The sequence below is a fragment of the Podarcis raffonei genome, chromosome 5 (genome assembly GCF_027172205.1).
Source record: "Podarcis raffonei isolate rPodRaf1 chromosome 5, rPodRaf1.pri, whole genome shotgun sequence".
Classification (NCBI taxonomy): Eukaryota; Metazoa; Chordata; class Lepidosauria; order Squamata; family Lacertidae; genus Podarcis; species Podarcis raffonei.
This window is the reverse complement of record NC_070606.1, coordinates 79,574,033-79,598,236: the sequence shown is the minus strand read 5'-3', so window position 1 is coordinate 79,598,236 and position 24,204 is coordinate 79,574,033. Positions and strand designations below refer to the sequence as shown.

The 24,204-nt window shown below is 43.3% G+C and overlaps 1 protein-coding gene and 2 long non-coding RNA genes across 3 annotated transcripts in view; 1 reads left to right on the top strand and 2 right to left on the bottom strand.

Moving 5' to 3' along the window:
• Positions 1-24,204, top strand: part of GPR149 (G protein-coupled receptor 149) — a 37,462-nt gene that overhangs the window by 5,870 nt on the left and 7,388 nt on the right. The window contains exons 2-3 of the mRNA XM_053390322.1: positions 744-936; positions 5,250-5,704. Of these exons, the coding sequence (XP_053246297.1) occupies positions 744-936; positions 5,250-5,704 (648 nt within the window). The remainder of the gene's footprint in view (positions 1-743; positions 937-5,249; positions 5,705-24,204) is intronic.
• On the bottom strand, positions 19,292-21,028 carry LOC128414683 (uncharacterized). Its single transcript, XR_008330708.1, has 2 exons — positions 20,759-21,028; positions 19,292-20,394 (listed from the first exon to the last, which is right to left on the bottom strand). It is a non-coding gene; the product is annotated as an uncharacterized LOC128414683 (long non-coding RNA).
• The window catches only part of LOC128414682 (uncharacterized), a 30,688-nt gene continuing 28,327 nt past the window's right edge, over positions 21,844-24,204 (bottom strand). The window contains exon 2 of the long non-coding RNA XR_008330707.1: positions 21,844-22,482. This is a non-coding gene — a long non-coding RNA (uncharacterized LOC128414682). The remainder of the gene's footprint in view (positions 22,483-24,204) is intronic.

Genomic DNA, 24,204 nt, shown 5'->3' with positions numbered 1-24,204 from the left:
GTTGGTTATTTCTCTATGTCAATAAAAACAAATATGAAAATGAACAAAACAAATGAGAAATGAATAGGCTGTACACTCAGAATTCATTTGTTTGACTCTCTATGTGAATAAAACAAATGGGGCTCATTTTTAATTTGTTTATTTTAATGAATCCACACACTCATGCATCACCTGAACAGGGCTAGAGTCTCACATTAAAGCAGCTGCTCCTTCCTCACAAAACTCAGCCTGCAACAGATTGGACACAATCCAGCAAAAACATTTAAATGCCTGGTTGATTTCAGTAGGAGTGTTAAGTCCATGCTTAAATGAACACGATTTATAAAAGCTTAATATAGTGCAATCATATGTATTTTGTAAGTTCTATTAGGTTTGATAGGACTTTTTTTACAGATGATGGGTCATATCCAGCCCTGCAGCTCTTCTGGCAGAAAGAACTTATGTGCATGCAATGGAGCTTTATCTTTTTGCCAGTCTCTTCCAGTCTCCTGTGCACCCCCAAAATCAGCTCCAGAGTGTTGGGGGACTGTTGGGAGCAAATTTGTGTGTATATAAATGATGAGATGGAAGTCCCATTGCAACAGTGGAACTTTGCTGGAGCAGCACTATCTGTGAGCAACTGAGAGATGGCGCGCACAATTTTCCATTTACCCTTGTATGGTTTGTTTGTTTTTATTCCTTTTACTCATAGTAACAGACAACTAGAGTGTTTCTAATTTCTTTGAAACGCCTCTCTCTTTCAGATTCAAATGGTTGTTCAACACACTGTTGGGTTTCAAAGCCTTTCCTTTGAGATATTCAGCTTTCTGTTAACGCTGCTAGCCGTTACTGTCACCCCAGTATTTGTCTTGTCAGAACACTGGAGTCACCTGCCTTGCGGCTGCATCATCAACTGCAGAAGGAATGTCTACACTGTATCCTCAGAGGAAGGCAAAAGTAAGTACAGAAGGATGATGGGAAGTGACTGGAGGCTAAGCTTCTGATTCTGCCTGGCCCTGAACAACTTCCCCTTCCCAGGGAAAACTGTGCAGTTACAGCTTGTTTCATCAAAATCTGGTCCACATGGTTCTTTCATGTCCCTTTCTTCTATTATGTGAATGGCTGTTCAACATGAACACCACAAAGCTAGGAATATGTGGGTTTCACCCATGGTAACTTCCTTGATCCCTCTGGATCTGTGGTAGAGCATTTGTTTTGCATGCAGCAGGTCCCAAGTTCAAACGAAGGCTAAGAAGGCCCAGTCTCTGAAGCCCTGGAAAGCTGCCTCCAGATACTGCAAAGAATACGACGTTAGATAGACCCAGTGGTCTGACTTAGCACAAGATGCTTTCCTGTGCTGCTTCATTTGAAATCCCTGAGCTGTCCAGTTCTTAACAACTTGTAACCAACCAAGTCAAACACAGCCCATCAACAATATTGGATGCCTCCTCACTGATAAACCTGGCTTATAACAGCATATAGCTACAAGGGGGAGAGGTCATCAAGTACTTCGGACCTTCAGCCCCAGTGTGTGGCTGGTGGAAGGGCAAGGCCGGTGAGGATGTGATGAAGGGGCAGGGCTAGCAAGCATGACCCCACTCTCCCCTGCATGCAATGGTTAAGCACATGAGGAAATTGACAAGATAGAGATATAGTGAAGGTCACCCAGTGAGCTTAATGACTGTGCTGGGATTTAAACATTGGTCTCACTGATCCGAGTAACACTATCTACACTGGCTTTTTTTTAAGGTGTAGATGAGAGAGCAGCAGTTTGTTTACTTTATTAAATTTATATCCCTCCCAAAGGAGTCCAGTGTGTGATCTTTCTTCCTCCAAAAGAGAGCCTCTCTTCTGGACTAGGTGACTGATTGATGCTTCAGTGTCCCAGCTCCATGTGCCTTGATTCTATGCATGTAACCTCAGAATCATGGCTCTCTACATTTAAGGAGGATATCTGATATCTAAATGTGCACAGTGCAGGACCATTTGAAGAGCTCTGCTGGATGAAACCGAAGACCTATCTAATCCAGCATTCCCACAGGGGACAAGCAGATGCTTTGGAGAAGCCCACAGGGACTCTCCTGTTGTTGTTCTCCAGCAACTGGTCTTCAGAGGCATGGTGCTTCAATAGCCATTGATAACCTTATCCTCCACAAATTCCTCTAATTCCCCCCTGAAGCTATCCAAACTGATGGCCATCACTCCCATCTTTCGGGTGCAGATTCTATAGTCTAGATATGTTCTGTGTGAAGAATTACCTCCTCTTGTTGGTCCTGAATCTCTCAACATGAACTCCCACCTGCAGTCTTTATAGGCAGCTCACGCAGAACAGAACATTTTTCAGTAGTTTGACCAGGGTTGTTACAAAAATATTCTTGAAAATGGATCTATGCTTATGACGGAGATGACTTTTGCTCTAAATTGATTCTTCCTCTGGATCTTTCAGAACCTGTTTCCCCAACTACAGTGTTTGCTGTGTGTCAAGAAGCAATTTGTTCCTGATAGTGCTTTGTAACAAACTGGCTCTGGCTCCGATACAATATTTACAAAGTGAAATATGTGACAGATGGCAAAGCAATGATTACCTAATTGTTTCGAAACTGAATTTTCCTTTTCTTTTATTTTTTGCCAAGAGCTATTTTATCTCACCAGGACCCCATGCAAAATATTTACCATGCAGAATTAAGCAACTTAAAATATAGCTCATGTGCCCAGTGCCAGAATGACCTTAATATATTTATTTAGAATAATTATAACCCCCCCGCGCCCCAACATAACCAATCTCTGAGCATGGTACATACAGTACAATTAAAACTCATCCAGACTGAACAACCACAATAAGAAAACAATTTAATAACTAAAGCAGATAAAAGAAATAGATTAAAATCCTCAAGGCGCAGATTCTTAACAACACAAGTGAGTTGTAAGAACTAAACAGCTAATGTTCTCCAAATGTTTGGGCAAAGCAAATAGGTTTTTTGCTTGATGCTTGGTAAAGAGGAGGTGCCATGCATACTGCTAAGGCAGGGGTAGCCCAAGCGCCAAACCCTTGTCCAATTCCCAGGGGGATCACATGCCAGGAGTGGGTGTGGCAAAAACTGGGTGTGACATTGCATGCATGCAGACACAGAAACACACATACACACCACTTATTGGCTGATCCATGCAGATCTGTGGGCGGGGGGCAGGTATCAGTCCCCCTCTGTTCATAAAAATGACTGATCTGCTGTATCAGATTTGTATCCTCACAAGTGCACTAATCTCTCTGCATTCCAGTGATGTGCCTGCTCAGTTTCTTGTTCTTTCTGTTGCTGCTGCAGCTACCCAATATGTAGTTTCTTGGGTGAGCAAAATAATTGCAAGGGAGCCCAGATCGGGTCAGTGATCTGGGGGTTAAAGGTAAAGGTAAAGGGACCCCTGACCATTAGGTCCAGTCGTGACCGACTCTGGGGTTGCGGTGCTCATCTCGCTTTATTGGCCAAGGGAGCCGGCGTACAGCTTCTGGGTCATGTGGCCAGCATGACTAAGCCGCTTCTGGCGAACCAGAGCAGCACACGGAAACACCGTTTACCTTCCCGCCGGAGTGGTACCTATTTATCTACTTGCATTTGAGGGTGCTTTCGAACTGTTGGGTTGGCAGGAGCAGGGACCAAGTAATGGGAGCTCACCCCATTGCGGGGATTCGAACCGCCGACCCTCTGATCGGCAAGTCCTAGGCTCTGTGGTTTAACCCACAGCACCACCCGTGTCCTTGATCTGGGGGTTAGCCACCATCTAACTAGCCACTAGCAGTAAGAAGGACCTTATAAAAGCAAAAAGCCCACACTATATTTCTTTAAGTGGACTCTTTGGAAAATCCCCTTTTAGCTTGCTTCTATTTCTATCCCATCTGTTCCAAAGACTGGGAATGATAAACAATGGGGATGGGGAACCTGCGGTTCTCTAGATGTTGCTGAACTACAACTTACACCATCCCTGAACAATGGTCACGCTGGCTGTGACTGGTGGAAGCTGTAGTCCAATAACAGCTGGAGAGCCATAGGGTTCCCATCCCTGGTTTAAAGCTTTGATCCAGAGATTTTCTGCATGCAGCATAGGGCTATCCATATAATCCCTTGCACATATAGCCTCCAAACAGGTAGATGGTGCTGTTGACTTTGAGAACAGCACTCACTTGCTTGGATATGTGGAGGTTTTCCTTTGAGGACAAATGGGGTGGGGAGATGATGCCTCTGACTAGCAATATCATAAGCATCTTCCACGGTTCCCAATCCTACATCAGAAACAGTGTTGGATCCAGCCTGCGAAATGACTGTGAATGCAACTCCAATTTTCTGCATGCTTTTCTTAATTCTGAAGAGATGCTTCCATGTGCCTGTTGCCCTTTCTGAATCAATGCCACAAAGCAGATTTAAAGGATTCGATTAAAATTAGATTAAAGCCGTTCAGATGCAACAGATGCTAAATGTGAAACCATCTGCTGACTTAAGCCACACACACCTCCAAAAAACCAGGCAAGATAAGATTGAAATGGCAAACAATGGATGGGATCCAGAGTAAGCTAGTTGCAGAGTTCTCACTGAAATCAGTGGGTTTTAAGTCATGCCTGTCTAGTTCCAACCTAATGTGTATAATTTTGCCTGTTTTCACAGTTCATTCTGTTAAGTAGCATGCTGCACTAGCCCTTGATCCAAGGTGTTAGATCCACATAACTGAATTTAGTTCCCACTGAAATCAACAGGACATGTGACTTGCCTTTTAGTAGTCTTATGCCTACCAACTCAACACCAACCAGTTCAAACTACACTCTGCTGACTATCCTATCATGATGAGCCAGAAAGTTTGTTTTCTGTTTTGCATGTTATCAGCTTTCACTTGCTGGGTCCTCCAGAAAACAGAGATCAAAACTACTTCTAATATCTGGAAAATCACTCTGTTCTCTTCCTGAGAAAATGAGTCAGCTAATATTGGGTAATGTCAGATATAAGTTCCAGGTGTGGTGGAAGTAGCTGGAAGACACATTAAATCCATTCCAAGGTATATGTATTCAGGGCAAATAATGTCTTCACCCTTAGAGCATATGTCTGTCTTCATTTAGCATTGGTGTTTAAGCACTTGGAACATTGGTTGGTTTTTAAAAATATTGTGTTAAAGTGTGCAATGCAATCCAAATTTATCCCATTTTATGGTTGTTGTTTTTAATGCCAGTATCTGCCATTTGCACTTCCTACCAGCTATTTTTAATGCAAACACTTCTTTCCTTTCTTTAGCCAAAAGAAGAGGCTTTGAATTCAATCTGTCATTCCAACAAGGTTATGGAATCTATAAGATATCTCATGACAACCATCACAGCGACGATGGCAACTCTATATCATACCACAGCTTGCTCAACTATGACTGCGAGAATATAAGAGAGACTCAAAAGGACTGCAACAAAATTGAGTTCAGCACCATCTCCCTGGAGGACAGCTCCCTGCTTAAAGAGAGCACCAAGTGCAAAAAAACTGTTGGTACAGACACCAAACAAGACCTTAACAAGGATAAGTTTATGGATTGTCTGCTTTCTGACAAAATGGGAACGTATAAAAAAGAAGAGGTGAGGAATATTGAGAAGTGTGCTTTCTTTGAAGAGAAGGAAAGAAGGCTTTCTCATGAGGAGTGCCGAAAACCAGAACTCTCTGACTGGGAGTGGTGCAGAAGTAAGTCGGAAAGGACCCCACGGCAGGTAGAGTCTTTCCTTGTTTGAAATCTTCTAAAAGTGTCTTCTTATATGTGCAGTATGTGATGAATAACTTACAGGCTTGGTGGTCTGTGCTTTACTTCTATGTTTTGAAACTTGAGCATCTATATGACTCAGATTTATGTGAAAAAGAGCCACAGTTGAGCCAGTGTACATCAGCTTCATGGAATGTATTCCTATTTATTTCACTGGCAATAAATAAAGCCCAAAGACTTTGGTTTACCAGCATTGCAGGTGGGGTAGAGCTATGACTTTCTTCCATGCTGTTTTTTTAATTTGTTTGTTTGTTTGATCATATGATCAAAAGCAAGGGATTTTGCTGGTACCAAATCTGGTTCCTTGACAGGTGGAGTGGATAAATGCTTAGAAGATAGCAAGGAATTCTGCTTCCTTCTTTGCAATGCATCACCATCACCTTGAGATGTGCCCACTGTGCTTTTAGGCCATGTAGTCCTTGAGCGTACACAAGTCCTGCCAGAGTCTCCTTACTTCCATTTACTGTAGGGTTGCCATATCTCGAAGAGCAAAAAAGAGGACAGCTCGAGCTGGGACAAGAAGCATGTGGGCATGGGCACATGGGGTCACCACAGCGCTCCTCTTTCCCTGGCTCAGACTGGCAGTGGCCATGGCGTGAAAAGCAGCCCACGTCCAAACTGCCCAAGCCTAAGCCACCAGGCTCAAGCTGCTGCCAGCCCGAGCCGAGGCAGGACCCCAGCTCCTACCTTATCACACCACCACAGTGCTTCTGCTTCCAGGGCACAGTGTCCTCCTGAGCATGCACATGCCCGCTCCCCCCCAAAAAAACCCTAAAATTAAAAAGCCCAGAAAACCCGGACATTTCCTTTAAAATGTTGAAAAACAAAACCCAGATGGGCATGTTGGCCTCCAAAAAGAGGACATGTCCAGGTTTTCCCGGACGTATGGCAACCCTTATTTACTGTTCACCAATTTCATTGCCTGGTTGCTACAAACCACCATCTCTCTTTTTCATCTTCTAATTGAAATAATCATATTTCCTCGTGATCAGGGTGTAGTGGTAAGTGCAAGAGCTCATCATTACAGTCCCCATAGCAGTCATCTGGGTTTCTCCACTATTAGACACACCCAATTTATTAGAAACTGCATTGCACTCAGTGGGGCTTTGTTCTGAGTGCATTGGTTCAACTTATAAACCACTTGGAGCTGCAACACAACTTGTAGCTTGCAGTTAGAAATGCAGACAATTTCACAAAGAAGTGTGGATCCATGAGCTACGATGAATTAGGAACTCCATCAAAGGGAAGGAATATCCAGACTCTGCTTGATTCTTTTCCTCATCGACTGACTTCTGATATGCTAACCTGTCACAAACAAACTTGAAAGTCTCATCATCACCTCATTCACTTGTCAGAGCAAAGAGAATCTGTCAATTGCCCTGACACTCTGGTGGATGCTGTCATCCTTCCTGCTGTGAAAAAAAGCCTTCGGGTTGCACTCCCTGCTCATTCACCACCCCACCCCACGCCACCCTCTCTCTGGATCACATCACAGAAAAGTAGCTTCTATGCAGTTTTTTTAAAAGTTTTTTTATTCAAAATTGAAACAAAACATATTCAGAAACATATCATCCTTATTTTCCCCCCATTCCCCCCACCCCCCACTTTCCCTCAGTTCCAGTCTTTGATTTCTCTAAGAATGCTGTTTTCTGCATGTTACACAGTTGTATAGATCCTCAAACTATTTAGCTGATTATCATCAATAAAAAGTTTGTGAATGTTTATTCAAAGGCAGCTAAGGAGTCCAGTTCGCTTTGTTGCGTCTTCAAATACTTTGTAAAGGGTTCCCATTCATCTTTAAAGTCACAGTTATCCTTGTCCCGTAGCTTATATGTCAATTTTGCCAGTTCTGCATAGTCCATCAATTTTTCTTGCCATGATTCTTTAGTTGGGGTTTCTTCAGTCTTCTATCCTTGTGCTATTAGAACTCTCGCGGCTGTTGTTGCATACATGAAGATGTTTTTCAGCTTCTTTGGCAGATCTTTCCCTACAATCCCTAACAAAAATGCTTCAGGTTTTTTAACAAATGTTAAATGGAACATTTTCTTCAATTCATTGTATATCATTTCCCAAATTTTTTTAATTACATTACAATCCCACCACATATGATAAAATGTCGCTTCCTTTTCCTTACACTTCCAACATATATTTGAACTAATTTTGTACCTTTTCCCTAACTGCACTGGTGTCGTGTACCATCTGTACATCATCTTCATGTAATTCTCCTTCAATAGGGAACAATCTGTAAATTTTAAATCAGTTTTCCATAATTTTTCCCAATCTTCCATCATAATGTTTTGACCTACATCTTGTGCCCATTTAATCATAACTGATTTTACCTCTTCATCTTCCGTCTCCCATTCTAATAGTATGCTGTATGCGGCCTTCAGTAATTTCACTTTCCCTTTGATCACTTCCGTTTGAAACCTATGCAGCTTCTATGCAGTTTTAACAGGAAGTGGGAAAGGTGCCTCTGTCTGTGAAGAACCCATTCAGCTTTCATTTACTTGGATTTGGATTTTGGATTTGATATCCTGCTTTATCACTACCCTAAGGAATCTCAAAGCAGTTAACATTCTCCTTTCCCTTCCTCCCCCACAACAAACACTCTGTGAGGTGAGTGGGGCTGAGAGACTTCAGAGAAGTGTGACTAGCCCAAGGTCACCCAGCAGCTGCAGGTGGAGGAGCAGTGAATCGAACCTGGTTCACCAGATTACGAGTCTACCACTCTAACCACTACACCACATTGGCTCCCTATTTGAAGCAGGCATGGAAGCAAGGAAGGACATTCATGTACCAACCAGATTATGCAAGATCGTTGCTATTTAAGGGGGTTAAATATTCAAAGAAGTAGTGTAAGTTTTAAAAATGGTTTTCACCAGTGCTTCCCCCCCCCCAGAAGAATAGGTGCTGGTACTCACCATGAAGTTGTTACAGTAAGTGCCACACTTTTTAACAACCAAAAAACGCCTTGTGTACTCTTGAGTACCTCCTGAAAAGAAAGCACTGGTTTTCACCCAGAGTTCAGCACCCTGGACAGAAATATTCTCTGCAATGCACTCCTATTCATGGATACTCTGGTAACTAAAAAATAATGATTTAGACCTAAAGACCAAAGCACTTTCTGAGAATACATAATGGACCCAACAACCATATTTGCAAAGAAAGCCCAATACTTGCTGTTCTTGCTGCCCCAGCACATCTATCCTCCTCAGAAATGGTGTTTGCATTCCTCAAGCTGTGAAAGGGCAAGCCAGGGCAGATATTCAAAGTGAGGGCTTCATCTCATGTCTATTCATCTTAGCTTTTTTGAGCCTCTCCATATGTATTTTCATGAATTCCTGGTACTGAGAAATTGAGCCAGACTCACCCCACCCCACCACAGTTACCTTCAGGTCAATTTGTTATTTTTTGTTTGCTTATCAAAATATTCGTATACTACTACATCATTAAAAAATGTCAAGGTGATTTACAGAAATACATGCGTGTTATTAAAACACACAAGCCTTTAAAATCAAAGACCATCAACTAACCATGATGGGGAAAATGTTCTCTTTAATTGCCTGAATAAGCCTGGCAGCGTATAATTTTTTCAGCAGGCATTTAAAGGTTGAAACAAAAGGTACCTTCTGAATCTCTGGGGTGGGCTGATGACCTTAAAGGCTTGGTTTTTTCTTGTTGTCAGGTGAGCCGCATCAACTCAGGGGACAAAGAATGATGCTCCCCAGTGATTAAAGGTTTCAGCAATTCTTAATGTACCTTGGACCCCCATTCCCCTCACAATTCCTCTAGAAAACTGAGATCAAAACTACTTATTTGAGGGGAATGGCGCCTCCTGATGACTCTCAGCACCCTTAGGGAACTACAGCTCCCAGAATTCTTTGGGGGAAGCCCTGACTGTTTAAAGTGGCACCATAGTGCTTTAAATGTATGGGGTGAATATGGCCTATGACAGCTTCATATGAACAAATGACTGGGACGCATCAGTGGGAAGATTGTTGATGTTCTTGGGTCATGCTCGTACATCTTGTTGGCCATTGTGAGAAAAGTCTGCTGGATAAGCTGTGCCTTTGGCCTGCTCTCTTAGTTATTCATGCCCAATGTGTGATGTCAAAACTAGATGGCAGGTTGTGGTGTTTGGGGTTTAATACCCCTGTGTGAATATATCAATAGGAGTCGCCAGATGTTTTGCAACAACAAGCCTTTTAACTTGAGATCTTTCCTGGTCTGCAGCTGTATTAGAATAGTTTCAATGATGTGTTTATTGTTTCATTGGGAAGAAGGGAGGGATATAAATTAGCAGCAGCAAGAATGCCCAACGGCCTCGGCCCAGTGTACCTGAAGGAGCGCCTCCACCCCTGGACACTGAGGTCCAGCACTGAGGGCCTTCTGGCGGTTCCCTCACTGTGCGAAGTGAGATTACAGGGAACCAGACAGAGGGCCTTCTCGGTAGTGGCGCCCACCCTGTGGAACACCCTCCCATCAGATATGAAGGAAATAAGCAACTATCTGATTTTTAGAAGGCATCTGAAGGCAACCCTGTTTAGAGAAGTTTTTAATGTTTGATGTTCTATCATGTTTTTATTATTCTATTGGGAACCGCCCAGAGGGCAGGGTATGAATAAATTGTTGTTGTTGTTGTTGTTGTTGTTGTTGTTGTTGTTGTTGTTGTTAATCTTAGCTCCTTGGCTTCTACAACCAGTTGGTGCCAAGATAGGTCTGAGAGCAAGTGTAGTGGTTAGGATGTTGGACTAGGACCTGAGAGCCCAGGCCTCAAATCCCCACTTGACCATGGAGCTCACTGGGTGACCTTTGGGCCACTTACTGCCTCTCAGCCTAACCTACCTCACAGGGTCATTGTGGGGATTAAATGAGGGGAAGGACTATGCATGCCACACCTTGAGCTTCTTGGAAGAAAAGGAGGCATATAAATGCAAACAACAACAACAACACCACAAACTGGTGAGTGTGGCTAGCCTCTTCTGCCCTAGAAGTGAGGGTTATCCTTTCCTAGACAAAGTTTTTTTCTGCCTGCTTACCAGCCTTCCCTATTCCCTTGGCATGAACACTTGACATTTTCCAAACCGTCGCCCAGAGCCCTGTTGTCATGCCCTCATGCTCGGCAAGTTCTAAAGTTCAGGGCTTCTATCCACAAGGTCCATTTGCTTCCTGCATCCAGTAGTAGCTGCCAGACTGCCTGCCACAAGTATGACATTTGATCTTTTGAACAAACTGGGGAGACGGGGGGAGGGAGGGAATCTTGCAAGTGCCAAAAGCAGAACTGACTGCTGTACCCTAGGGCTATGGCAAGACGGATGAACCAAGTATTTCAGTATTATTAATCACTGTTTTATTACTGCAGTAAATTCCCAAGAATATGATGTTTCCCTTACTGCCAATTCCTAAGAGCTTTCTGTTTCCAACTTTTGAGCAAACGCTTGTTAGTGATATGGAGCAAAGCGAGAGACTCGTTCTTCAGTGACATGCACAAAAGCTGCTCTGCTTCTAAATGCTAGAGTCAAAAGTGCATTGATAGCACATATTAGGGGCGGTTTTAAATAGTTATTTTCAATGCAGCACAGAAATTAAGAATGCACTGCTGTGTCCAAAGGAGGGTTCCTTTTCCAGTCTGCATGTGAAAGAGAGCCTTGGACTGATTTCATAATAACACTTGGCTAAGCCTTCAAATACCACATGACTTGGTATTGTTGTTATCCTTACAACGAGCCTGTAAGGTAGGTCAGTATTTGTATCTCCATAAGTAAGACTTGCAGCAAAAGGTTGCACTATAGCCTCACTTGGTAACAGGACTGTTCAAGCCAGCCAGATTTATAAATTGTTATGGGCTCAATAATCCAAATAGCTCTCCCTATTCCAGCATCCCCCCCCCACATTTTTTTAAACCCACACTTTCCAGCAGTTGGCATTCAGAAGTATATTGCCTTCAACCACTATGTTGCACTAGCTTTCTTTATGCAATGAATTGGTTTTGACACTGTTCTGATAAGTATCTCCTTATAATGTTGGCTCAGCTTTTTTTTTTTTTTTTACAACGCAGATATGAAATGATGACAAATGAAAATGTCAGTTTTGAGTTCTAGAGTGTATCATGGGGCCCCTGGGGCTCTCCAAATTGGGACAAGATGCTTGGGGGCAATTTTGTCAGCTATCCAGGCCACATCTGCATTCCTCAAATCAGACAGGGCTTCAGCAGGAGCACAAGTCATATGAGTGATAAAATCTTCTTCTAAAATCCATCAGCATCCGTAGGGGGCTGGGGGGGGGGGCAGTCCATTTTAATAGGAGGCCTTGCAAAGGGAAAAGGCTAGTGTAAGTCTCAATCTCAACAGCACTCTAAACACGACAAGAGAATACTTGTAACATATTCTGCCTTCAGGTCACCTTCTTCCTGCCTAGGAGAGAAACCCAAATCCAGTGTGTGTTGTTGGGACAGCCTTGTTGTGACAGCCCCATGTTTGTCAGGACAGTCATGAAGTCCTGAGCTGCCCCAGATCCTCAGCATAGACATCCCAGAGAATTAGCATCCTGGGGGGTCCTCAACACCAACTCTCATGCCAACTCTCTGTCAGTTCAAGTAGAGGAACTGCTGAACAGTGGATCTTCTCCACCAGCAGAATTCCAAATCTGTCCCTACACACAATATACAAACACTCCCCATTTCTACTCAGACAGGTGGTCCGGAGAGAGTAACTGATGTTCCATAGACTGCAGCAAACTCCATTCATAGCCAGTGAGCCTACTCTGGTGCTGATCTGAGTACTCAAGTGGGTACAGCTAGGAGACAGTATTTCTACCCAGGTCTCAAACATGCATGGCAAGTCTACTTCCTCATCCATTTTCAAATTGTAGATGAGCAAGATCTTATTGCAAACTGATCTGGTGTTTAAAAGCAGCACTAGCAGATCCAATGGCTAGTGGGTGGGGGAGATCAGTATAGCCAATAACTGTTTGAGCCACCTTTCCCCTACTTGGCTAAGGTTACCAGAAGTCCCCGTTTCCCGGGGACAGTCCCCAGATTTACAAATCAGTCCCCATACAAAATCCACTGAAGTTGAAAAGTGTCCCCGGATTCATTGGAAAAAAATCTGGTAACCTTATACTTGGCATGCTTCCCAAATGCCATATCCTCCCCGCCCCCGTTGCCCATGACACCTTGATTGCCCCCGCCCATCCTTCTCTGTTCTCCACAGCTAAGCTAATAACACCTTTTCCCATGCACAAATCAAGGACAGGGGCGCAGTTTCAAAATGCACAACCCTGATCATTTTACTGGAAACAGACACCGGAAACAGCCACAGACTCACAAATAGCCTAAATCCTCCCTATGCATGGAAATAGTAACTGAACCTTGCCATACACAAACACAAATTCTTTTTTTTAATGGTTTCCCCATCAATGTTGCTGTTGTCAGGGTACTTCTGCCTGTGTTGGCCCAGCGGCTATCCCTGTTCCCTCTACCTAGAAAGAGAGTTCTGACTGGCCAGATGTCGATTAAGAGTGAAGGCTGTGTTTTCATGCCAGCCACCTGTTTTGTGGCTCTCCCACCTGCTGGCTGTTATTCTTAAATAACTCCAGCACTATGGGTTGTTCTTCTTTGGCGATCACTTGTAGCTGAGTAAGATTATCTTCCATAAACACGGTTTTAACAGTGGGTCCAGAAGGGACTGTGGAGCCCAATTTTGGATGCACACGTCCTTCCACAGTGGGGACATACTGTAGGTTTCCAGGTGGGAGTTGATCATGGTGAGGGTTTGCCAAATGTGCCTTCCTCTTAGCATGTTTCTCCCTTTCATCTTGAGTTTGAGCGTCTTCAAAGCCCATGACACCTTTGTTCTCAAATTGGAGCACTCGCAGGCCAGTGTTTCCCAGTTGTCGGTGTTTATACTACATTTTAAAAGATTTGCCTTGAGAGAGACTTTAAAGCTCTTTTGTTGACCACTTGGAATGATGCTTTCCATTTTCAAGTTTGGAATAAAGTGGTTGCTTTGGAAGATGATAATCAGGCAGCCAAACAACATGACCAGTCCAACAAAATTGATGTTGAAGAATCATTGCTTTGACACTGGTGATGGTGGGCACTCTTAGATAACTCCAGCACTATGGGTTTTAGCCAATGCTAGTTCTACTCAGAGCAGACTCACTGGAATGAATGGACCTAAGTTAGCTGTGTCCATTATTTCCAATGGGTCTGTGCTGGCACTGGAATTGGAGGCAACCCTATGGTTCTCTTTTAACACTCACAGTCCAGCAAGAGTAATGTGTCCACCCCCTACAAGGCAAGGAAGTACATACACAAAAGTATTTGAGGCACATACTTATCCTGATTCTCTGGAGCAGATTTTGGAAGAATGTGAGTGCTGCCTCATATCTCCAGGGGTCTACACTTTGCAACCTTTCCTAGTGCCCACACTTCAGTCAAAGCCCAGGAGAAGCTGTCACGAGGCAATTCCTTCCATAGGACTTTTTTTCAGTCAGGAAGCGTTACTGCAGAGCACTAGAGAAATGTTTAATGAAAAGAAACACACTTTCCCTCTCACGACCTTGCCATGATAAGGCAAGTTCAAAACCCTGCTCCCCCAGAAATTCTAAAGTTCCCTGCAGATGAAAAATAGAATCCACAATTCTCAGAGGAAGCAAACTTTCAAGAAACTGGAGGAGAGATTTCAGCACAACTCCGGTTGTCACACATGAATAAAAGAGCAAAAAACATGCTCATGGTTTAATAATTTTCATCTCTACTTGCATTGTAACTAGTTTGTTATTAAAATGGCTCAGCACAATCCTATATATCTCTACTTAGAAGTAAGCTCCACTAACATCTGTGGGACTTACTTATAGGTAAATGCATATACGTTTGCAGCTTCATAGTCCTATCACATTGTACTCACAGTTTAATCTGTAAGGAAAAGCAAACAAAGCGTGTTTCAGATCATTTCTAAATGTAATTTATCTGTTGGTTTTAGAGGACTTAATTCCCCTCCCTCCAATAAATATTTATTGCTTGTAACCACAGGCCATTGCAAATTATAGAACTTAATAACCTGCCATTTCTATCCCAATGGGATTCCAAGAAAACCAAGCACAGATGATTAAAAATGACTTGTTAAACATATAAATCAATAAGTTTTCATGGAAAAACTCAACCGATAAGTAGCATTACAACACAAAAGCATGTTTTTCAAAATTGAGCAGCAGCCCATCTGGAAGACAAGATGGATCATTGTGGGACCTCGTAGGACACTGGGGTGGGGCAGCCTTCCAGAACAACTAGATATGCTTAAATGTAGCACACACACCCCAGGCCATTCTGGTGAAGTGCTCCAGAATATCAACAATGTTCACAGAATGTAAAGCTGCTAAGAGGTCCAGAAGAATCACTAGTGTCAGGGTTCTAATTTCAGACACATTGCTGTATAGACTGATAGTTCACATACATTCCGGAAAAGGAAAGGCTTTATCCAGAAAGGAGATTCTCTAAACACCAGGAAGAACTTTCTGACAGTGGAACAGACTCCCATGAGAGGTGGTAGACTCTCGTTCCTTGGATGTTTCTAAGGAGAGGTTGGGTGGCCATCAGTCATATATGATCTAGTTGCAATTCCTCAGGGGTCCCTTCTAACTATACAATTCTATGATTCTATAGATACTGAGCTGGATGGACCATTAGTCTTTTTCAGTAGAAGGCGGCTTCCTTTGCCTTTAAGATAATTTCTTAATTATCTTCTAACATTTGGATGATTATTGTCTTTACATGTGATGTGCATGCTGTGAAGCTAGGTTGTCCGATTATTCTAATCTCTAGACTAGCCTGGAGAGTAAAGAAGACTCCAAGAAATAAGAAGTTAGTTGTTTCTGAGCAAGAGCACTGGATCTTTGCAAGCCCCCTCAACAAGCACACATCTTGTATCTTGCTTCCTTGTAGTCTTTTGCTCTGATCAACGGCAGCACCCAAACAATAGAACTGCTGTGCGATATCTGTGCCAAATGGTATCTGTGCCAAGTGGGTTACTGAAATGAAAATCTTTTTAATAAACAACATCATGGGCATGTTACGTGAACTGCCCACACTGCAGCAACAAAACTACAGACTTGGAATTCCTTTTCACTCCAGGATGTCCTCTTACAATGACATAGAGCTATCCGATGTTGAATCCTAGAAAATTAATGAGACCTCCCGTCTCAGCTTTCAAAGCCTTAATGACTTCACAGTGAGAATCAGTGATTAGTTCCACTTCTGCAAAACACACACAGACAGACACTTATTGGAATGCAAAAGAAAACAGAGAGCAAGCCTTGAGGGGGTGCATCACTGCAGGCACATGTAAATCACTGAACTGATTTTTCTGAAATGAAAATCCAGACATCTGAGCGAGGTGAAAAGGGAGAGAGAATCTTCTCCAGGCTGCAAATGTAGCTTGCAGTGGGGAGAGGAAGAGCTTTTGCAAGGTGAAGATACAAGCCTATATGAAGGAACCATTGTTTGAAACGAGTTCCAGTTGATTCCTTATCTGCTGCAAGCACTCTGTTCTTCTAACACAGAGGGGCAAGGAGATATGGGGACCTGGTGCAGTTCTTAAAACATTCCCGCCTTCTTCCACCAAAAAGGAACTCATGAAATTAGGTAGCACAAAAAAAGTCTTGCGGTATCCTAATGACTAACACATGTATAATGGCATAAACTTTTGTGGAGTACAAAAAAGAGAGCCCTGACAGAGTGCACATGATTCCAAAAAGTTCTGTCACACAGGCACTGACTATAGCAGTTTAGCTTCAGCAATGGCATTGCACCGGAAGCCGTTGGACCATTCTCAAGCTGCACTCAAAACATGAATATAGCCTCATTTATCCAAAGCGTCCTCAAGGGGCTGTGTGAGATTTTTAGCTATATCCATTGTTGAGTCAGGCAGTCATCTGGAAACAGAAAGCACGTATCCAATTGTTCCCAATATTCACAGGATGTTTATGACAGGAGTGTCTCCAAGGAGGCAAAGGCTGGCCCCAGCGGGTTTAGCTGTTTTCATATCAAGGCTGTTTGTGGCTACTGAAATGGATTTGTTTGGGGAGTCAGATCAACACCATGGAAAAGAATGTATGAGGGGTGATGATGCAGGATTGGAAAGGCAGGTGAAGCCAGGCCTGGCCTTACCATGAGGCAGCCTGAGGCGACTGTCTCAGGCAGTGAGATCCCACTGGAATCTAGAGGCAGCATGTAACTAACTAAGAGAGAGGAGTGACATTAGACCTCTAAGGCTGATCAATCGATTGTGGTATCTGGCCTTGAAGGACCATGGCTCTAATCTTGCTTAGGCCCTTTGTGTGATCAAAGTTACACAAGAACTTAAATATTTGAAGCAGAGGCAAAGAACCTTTTTCAGGCTGAGTTCCACATTACACACATTACACCAGTAGAAAGTTGTTTGGGGGTCACAGTACTGTAATGAGCACCCGTGACAAACTGACACACAATCACACACACACAGTAACTCTGATTTTCTTTTCCATCTTCGATTTTCATTAAATCCATTGGAGCAGGCATAGATCAGCACATACTCCTAGCTAGCTTTTCTCTGAGTTTCCTCTGTCAATGAAGGCAAACATAGGATCATTCTGGCACCCGGGTATGTTCTTAGGAGCAAACAAAAGAGCTATGTGATTTAGTGAGCCTTTCAAAGTTGTGTGTGTACCTGTGTGTACTGTGTGTACAAGCTAAAGCTACAACCTTGTCTTCAATTTTCTCTATATACTGTTTATTATTATTTATAAACTCAGTTTTTAAAAAGCTCTTCAACACCTTTATCTTTTCTGACTGCTCAAACCCACAGTAATCCTTGAAGCATGTACAGTGGTACCTCTGGTTATGAATTTAATTCGTTCCGGAGGTCAGTTCTTAACCTGAAACCATTCTTAACCTGAGGTACCACTTTAGCTAATAGGGCCTCCCGCTGCCACCGCGCCATCGCTGCACAATTTCCGTTCTCATCCTGGGGCAAAGTTCTTAACCCGAGGTACTACTTCCGGGTTAGCGGAGTTTGTAACCCAAGGTGTTTGTAACCTGAGGTACTACTATACAACTGAACTGCCAGCAAAATGTATGGATACTTTTTGATTTTTTTTCAAGAAACACATATCTACTTCTCTGCTGAGACATTTTCCACATTGCTTAATATTATTATTATTTAAAAAAATATTTATTTATTCATTTTTGCAGAGCACATAGCTGCCATTGCATGCTTTCCATGATACTAAGAGCCCTTTCCCTCTCACTGAATGGCTGATGGGTGGAAGGGGACCCTGAGGGTTGGGGAAAAAATTGGCTGCAGGCCATATATTTCATTCTATTTTAATCAAGAACAACCAGTCCCCTGCTATGCTCACTGCTACAATGAAATTCTACACATGTCTTCTCATAAATAAATTCTCCTGAGATCCATGGAACTAACTCCTAGGTAAGAGTATATAGGACTGTAGCCATAGACCACTTTCTTCTCAAAAGCAATCTTATACATGAGAAGTTTGGGACCTTTTTTGAGTCCACAGGTCCCTTGACCAACTACATTCTTTCTGTGTCACACCTGTGGGGCTCAGGAACCCAGTTATGTCACCCTTTGCCTGCAGAGCTGGCAGCCTCTCACCCTTTTTCAAACACCCTCCTTTGTGGAGGGTTCCCTCAGCCTCCTCTCCCCTCCCCTCCCCTTGGGAGTCCTCTGGGCAGCAGCTGCTGCTGTCCCTGGTCTCTGAGCTGCCCTGCCTTTCAGAGGCCCCATTCGCCTGCAGAGCTTATAGCCGGGACTGCTGCAATAAACAGCTACGCAAGCCTTCGGGAGGCAGAGACAAGAGAGGGGCATCAGAGGAGGGAGGAAAGGAAAGAGGGACAGAGGCCAGTGTTGCCCGCAGCACCCCTGACCATCATTCAAGGCACCCCAGGAGTGCCACACACACTGGTTGAAAACCACTGCTATACATACTTACTTGGGAGCAAACCCAACTGAACTCAAGAGACAGACTGCTGAGTTTTCATGCAAATGGTTTTCCTCTAAGCCAATTACAGAAAATCCGTAATTCCTGCTCCCTATTTTCTATGACAAATAGGAGCCTAAGCAAAGCAGTTTTGTAGCACCCATTATAAATTTTCCTTTGTGGTACAATTCATAACAAAACACTTATCGTTGTCACCATTTAAATTGCTTATTTCACTTGATGTTGAAGGATGAATGTTACGGCCTGTTGTCTGACCTTGTTCTCAGTACGGAATACATAAGCGTTCTAAAAGCGAAAGCGGGAAAAGTAGAATAGTGCTGGGAAACAATGACAGGGAAGCAATATGAGTTTCAGACAGTCAAGATAATCCTCCATTAACTCAGAAAGCACAGCATGGGTAGGCGTTGATGTTTCAAAGGTCATCATAACAGATTAAGTGAATTGGCCCTCAATGAGTTGAGTTCAGTATTTCGAGGTTAGAAATAAATACTTTGCATGAAGGGTTGGGGGGGGAAATACACAAGTTATACTCTCAACATTTTCAGGGACAAAATTCCATTTTAATTTAAAATATATCTTTGCAAATGCATTCAGCTCAAAGATTAAACTGAGGCATAAAACTGTACTCATCAGTTTTTCTAATTTCTGTTTAGAATACCTCTGAAGCACCTTCAACAAAAGATCCTAGGGCAGTATACAACTCTCAGAAGAAAGAAACATAACAAAATATAACAAGGCAAAATAAACAGCCAGCAAACTAAGAGCAGGATAAAATATCTACATTTTCAAAGAGCCTGAGCAAATAGGAAAGGTTTCTCATGTCCATATCATAGTTGAACTATGGAACTCACTCCCACATGATGTTTTGATGGCCACCAGATTGGATGGTTTTAAAAGAGGGTTAGACAAATTCATGGACGATATTAGGCGATCAATGACTACCAGCCACAATGGCTACGTTCTAGCTCCACTGCCACTCAGTATGCTTCTGAATGCTGGTTGCTGGGAATATCAGGTAGACAGGATGATGTCGCACTCAGATTCAGCCTGCAGGCTTCCATAGGCACCTGGTTGGCCACTGTGAGAAAAGGATGCTAGATGGGCCCTTGGGCTCTTATGTTCTTATCAGGCCAAGTTTTCATGCAGTCATAAACTTACAATGGCTATCTATTCCAAATCTTATTACAAAACAATGCAACTTGTGGAGTTCTCCTGATGTCTTTACTAATGGGTGGATGTCATGTTGAGTCTCTTGGTTTTCATCTCAGGTATTCTATAGCAGCCTGGTGTGCTATCCTCCTCACCTGATAACTGTAACTTTCACATGTGCCGTGGCTTAAGAAGACGTTATTTGCCTACTAGAGCAGTTTTTGTGGCTAGAATACATGTTCTTGTCTGAAACAGAGAATCACTTGAATTGAAATGGCTGCTGGAGGGAGGGGTATGTGACAAGAGGAGGCTTGTAGGTCTACCCAGCTGCTACTGCTGCTGCTGCGACAGCAGCAGGCACCAGAGGTTATTGTTGTTTCTGCACAAGTATTGAGAACATGGGGTTGTATCCAACCACTTCAGATTCAAAGTTGACCCAGTGAAATGCATGGACATGGCTAATTTAGGTACATACATTTCAGTAGGTCTACTCTGAGTATAGGGTGGCAGATGGCGCTGTGGGTTAAACCACAGAGCCTAGGACTTGCCGATCAGAAGGTTGGCGGTTCGAATCCCTGTGACGGGGTGAGCTCCCGTTGCTCGGTCCCAGCTCCTGCCAACCTAGCAGTTCAAAAGCACGTCAAAGTGTAAGTAGATAAATAGGTACTGCTCCTGTGGAAAGGGAAATGGCATTTCCGTGCGCTGCTCTGGTTCACCAGAAGCAGCTTTGTCATGCTGGCCACATGACCCGGAAGCTGTATGCCAGCTCCCTCAGCCAATAAAGCGAGATGAGCGCCGCAACCCCAGAGTCCGCAGCTGGACCTAATGGGCAGGGGTCCCTTTACCTTTACCTTACTCTGAGTATAACTTGGTTGGAGAGAGCCCATGGAATTTCAGCAGTGAAACCCTTCAAGGTTTACAAACATTCTTATCTCACTCAGGATATTAATAAATCTCTCCCAGAAAGAGGGCAGTTTTATATGTTTGTGTACGTGTGTATGTATGCATGTCCAAAGAATCACCTGAGATTTATCCCAGGTGATTCCTTTGATGTTTTGTGGCCCTGTGTTGAAAGCAGTGGCTTTTGAGAAATATCTTGAAGATCCTTGATTGTCTATCCACTTGTACTCATACAGGTTCTGTCCAGACTTTATACTGAATATGTGGGATGTGGGAAAGGACCATGCATACACTAAATGTGGCTCTATCATGTGAGAAGGACTACTGAGATAAGAGTATGCAGAGTAGGAGAAGTAACTAAAAGTAGATAACAAGATGTCAATCTGGGAGGAACTGAGGGATTGTGGATCGATATAAGAGATGTTTATGGATTATTAACAATGAGCTTATTAAAAATCTAACAAGCCTATTTCCACAAGGGAAATACTAAGACAAAACCAGTTATAAACTGCATCGAGTTTGTCCTCCAAATAATTTCAAAGGAATGTAAGCTACAACATTATTTTTAGAATGCATGCAAAATGCTTCCTGTTCCCTCTCCTCCTTTGCAATAAATAGTATTCCAAGTCTAAAAAGCGCCAGTGCATACACACAGAGGCACACAGAGCATAATTGCTGTCTTTTCTAAAAAGCCTATAATAAATCTGGATCTCTTTCTGGAGGAGCAGGAATACAAGAGGCCGCCCCAGATTGTATGGAAACCAGTGATCGGGAAGAACAATGTCCACATTTACATCTGGAAGCAAATTCACATTAAAAGGAAAACCAGAAACATTCCAAGACAAGACATAAAAGCTAAATTTACATCCTTTGACCTTTGCATGGGGTTTTCGGCTATGGAAATGGATAATTTGTTTGCATAATGCCTATCCTGTTTTTGGTGTGCTATGTCACCCTTGAAAATGCTTCTCGTGTCCCCTTTTACAAGTGTATTGAAAATGATCCTGGAAGATGAACCTCTAAGAATTGCAGGAAACTAAATGTATGTAGCTTTAGGGCAGACAGATAAAGTTTATTATAGGAGAGAAAAGCTGTGCCTGATGGAATTTTCCTTTCAGTGCAATTCTTAAAGGCACAGCAGTTCCCTATCCTCCCAGGAAATGTAGGAACCTTATTATAGAAGACAATCTTCACACTGGAAGAATATTTGCAGCAAATGTTGCTATGTCTGAGCAAATGAATATAGCACACCAATACAGCGCGAGGAGCGAACGACTTCAGTCTCTAGGTCTATACATCAACTGAGAGTGTGTCATTTTCTGACGTCTTTGCCGGCAATCTGGTAAGCTGCACTGTGGCTTATTTGTCTCAACCTGCATTTATCAGCAGCAGCAGCAAAGCTCATCTAAGGGGGCACAAGGCACAGTCGATCTTGTTTCCTTCAATTTGTTGCATACCTAAATGAGCTTGATGTGCGTAGCAGAGCCTCTTGAAATAAGTCGCTCGCAGCAGTCAGAAGAAGAGGTGGCAAGTCGAGAGAAAATACAGCAAAGCTTCCTAAAGCAATGTGCGGAGATTCTCAGTTGTCCCAAGAGGCTGGGGAAACCTAGCCAGAGTCGGTTCAGTAAAAGCATTCTGCTGAGAAGCAAGCCATCCCTCACATCAATATCTCATCAAATTCTGAAAAAGAGAAAAGGCAAGGAAGCCTTTTGCACCTGCCTGTATGCCTTTCTTCCTGAGTGAGCCTTTGCCTCAAGGAACAAGGCCACAGCGGTTAGAGCAGAGAACCCTTGGGGTCTCTTCTAGCCCTACAATTCTATGATTCTATGTTCATTAAGTGGATATTATTAATGTAAGTTTCCACCTTACCACCTTGTCTGCATCAGTCCTACAGGCAGTGACTCTATTGGCAGAGGTGCTATTGGCTCCTCCCACTAGAAAATCAGGCATCCTTCTAGGTACAGAAAGCAGCTGTCTCAAAGCCGGGTATAGAAAGGTGAAGAAAGTTCTGGGAGGACAAAAATGAGGCATATCAGTTACAGTGGTACCTTGGGTTACAGAGGCTTCAGGTTACAGACGCTTCAGGTTACAGACTCCACTAACCCAGAAATAGTACCTCGGGTTAAGAACTTTGCTTCAGGATGAGAACAGAAATCGTGCAGCGGTGGTGCAGCGGCAACAGGAGGCCCCATTAGCTAAAGTGTTAAGAACAGTTTCAGGTTAAGAACGGACCTCCAAAACGAATTAAGTTCTTAACCCGAGGTACCACTGTACTTAGTTCATGGCAACCTTTGGCTCAGTGCTCACCTAATATTCACTAAAAGGAGTGATTTAGAAACAGGAACCCCTTTTCGTAATTAAACATTCCAGAATCAATACAGCTGGAATTAAATAAAACATTCTGGTACTTGACCAGAGCCATGAGTGTAGCCAAGGGGCGGGGCGGGGGAGCTGCCACCCCTAAACCAATTAAGTAAATAAAAATACTTAAATAACTGACCAATCATATCACAGATAGCTTGGTTCTGCCTCCCACAACATAAATCCTGTTCCGCTAACATAAATCCTCGCTACACCCATTTACAAAGCTGATGAGGTCAGGAATCAGCCCTTGAGACAAAGTCCAGTACTTGAGTCAACACAATCCAGGCTACAAAGGGGCAGGGATTTTCAGAGAGCAGGGATATTTGGGTGCCTGGTCTACTCATAGAAAAGCCAAATGATTTGGGGGCATCAGGTCTACCCACTGAGAAGCAAGGTGGTTTGGACACAAGGTCTATGCATTGAAGAGCAGGGGGAGGGTTGGATTCCGTGTCTACTCAGCCTCAAGTCAAAATCAAGAGTCACCAGTAGATTCACTGGAACATCATTTTCACATGAGTTTGCTAGCTAAAGGCAACCAAGTTAATGGTCAGATTAAAGGCAAGGAAATCCTGTGATGATCAGCTAGGTAAAGGTAAAGGGACCCCTGACCGTTAGGTCCAGTCTCGAATGACTCTGGGGTTGCGGCACTCATCTCACTTTATTGGCCGAGGGAGCCAGCGTACAGCTTCCAGGTCATGTGGCCAGCATGACTAAGCCGCTTCTGGCGAACCAGAGCAGCGCATGGAAAAGCCGTTTCCTTTCCCGCCGGAGCAGTACCTACTTATCTACTTGCACTTTGACATGCTTTTGAACTGCTAGGTTGGCAGGTGCAGGGACCGAGCAACGCGAGCTCACCCTGTTGTGGGGATTTGAACCGCCGACCTTCTGATCAGCAAGTCCTAGGCTCTGTGGTTTAACCCACAGCGCCACCCGTGAAGAGCTAAGTGGCCTTAATTCAAAGACATGAAGTTAGAAAAAGTGCTGAATTGTGAAATTTGGAACCTAGGAAGTTGCCTTCTACCAAGCCCTGTCATTGGA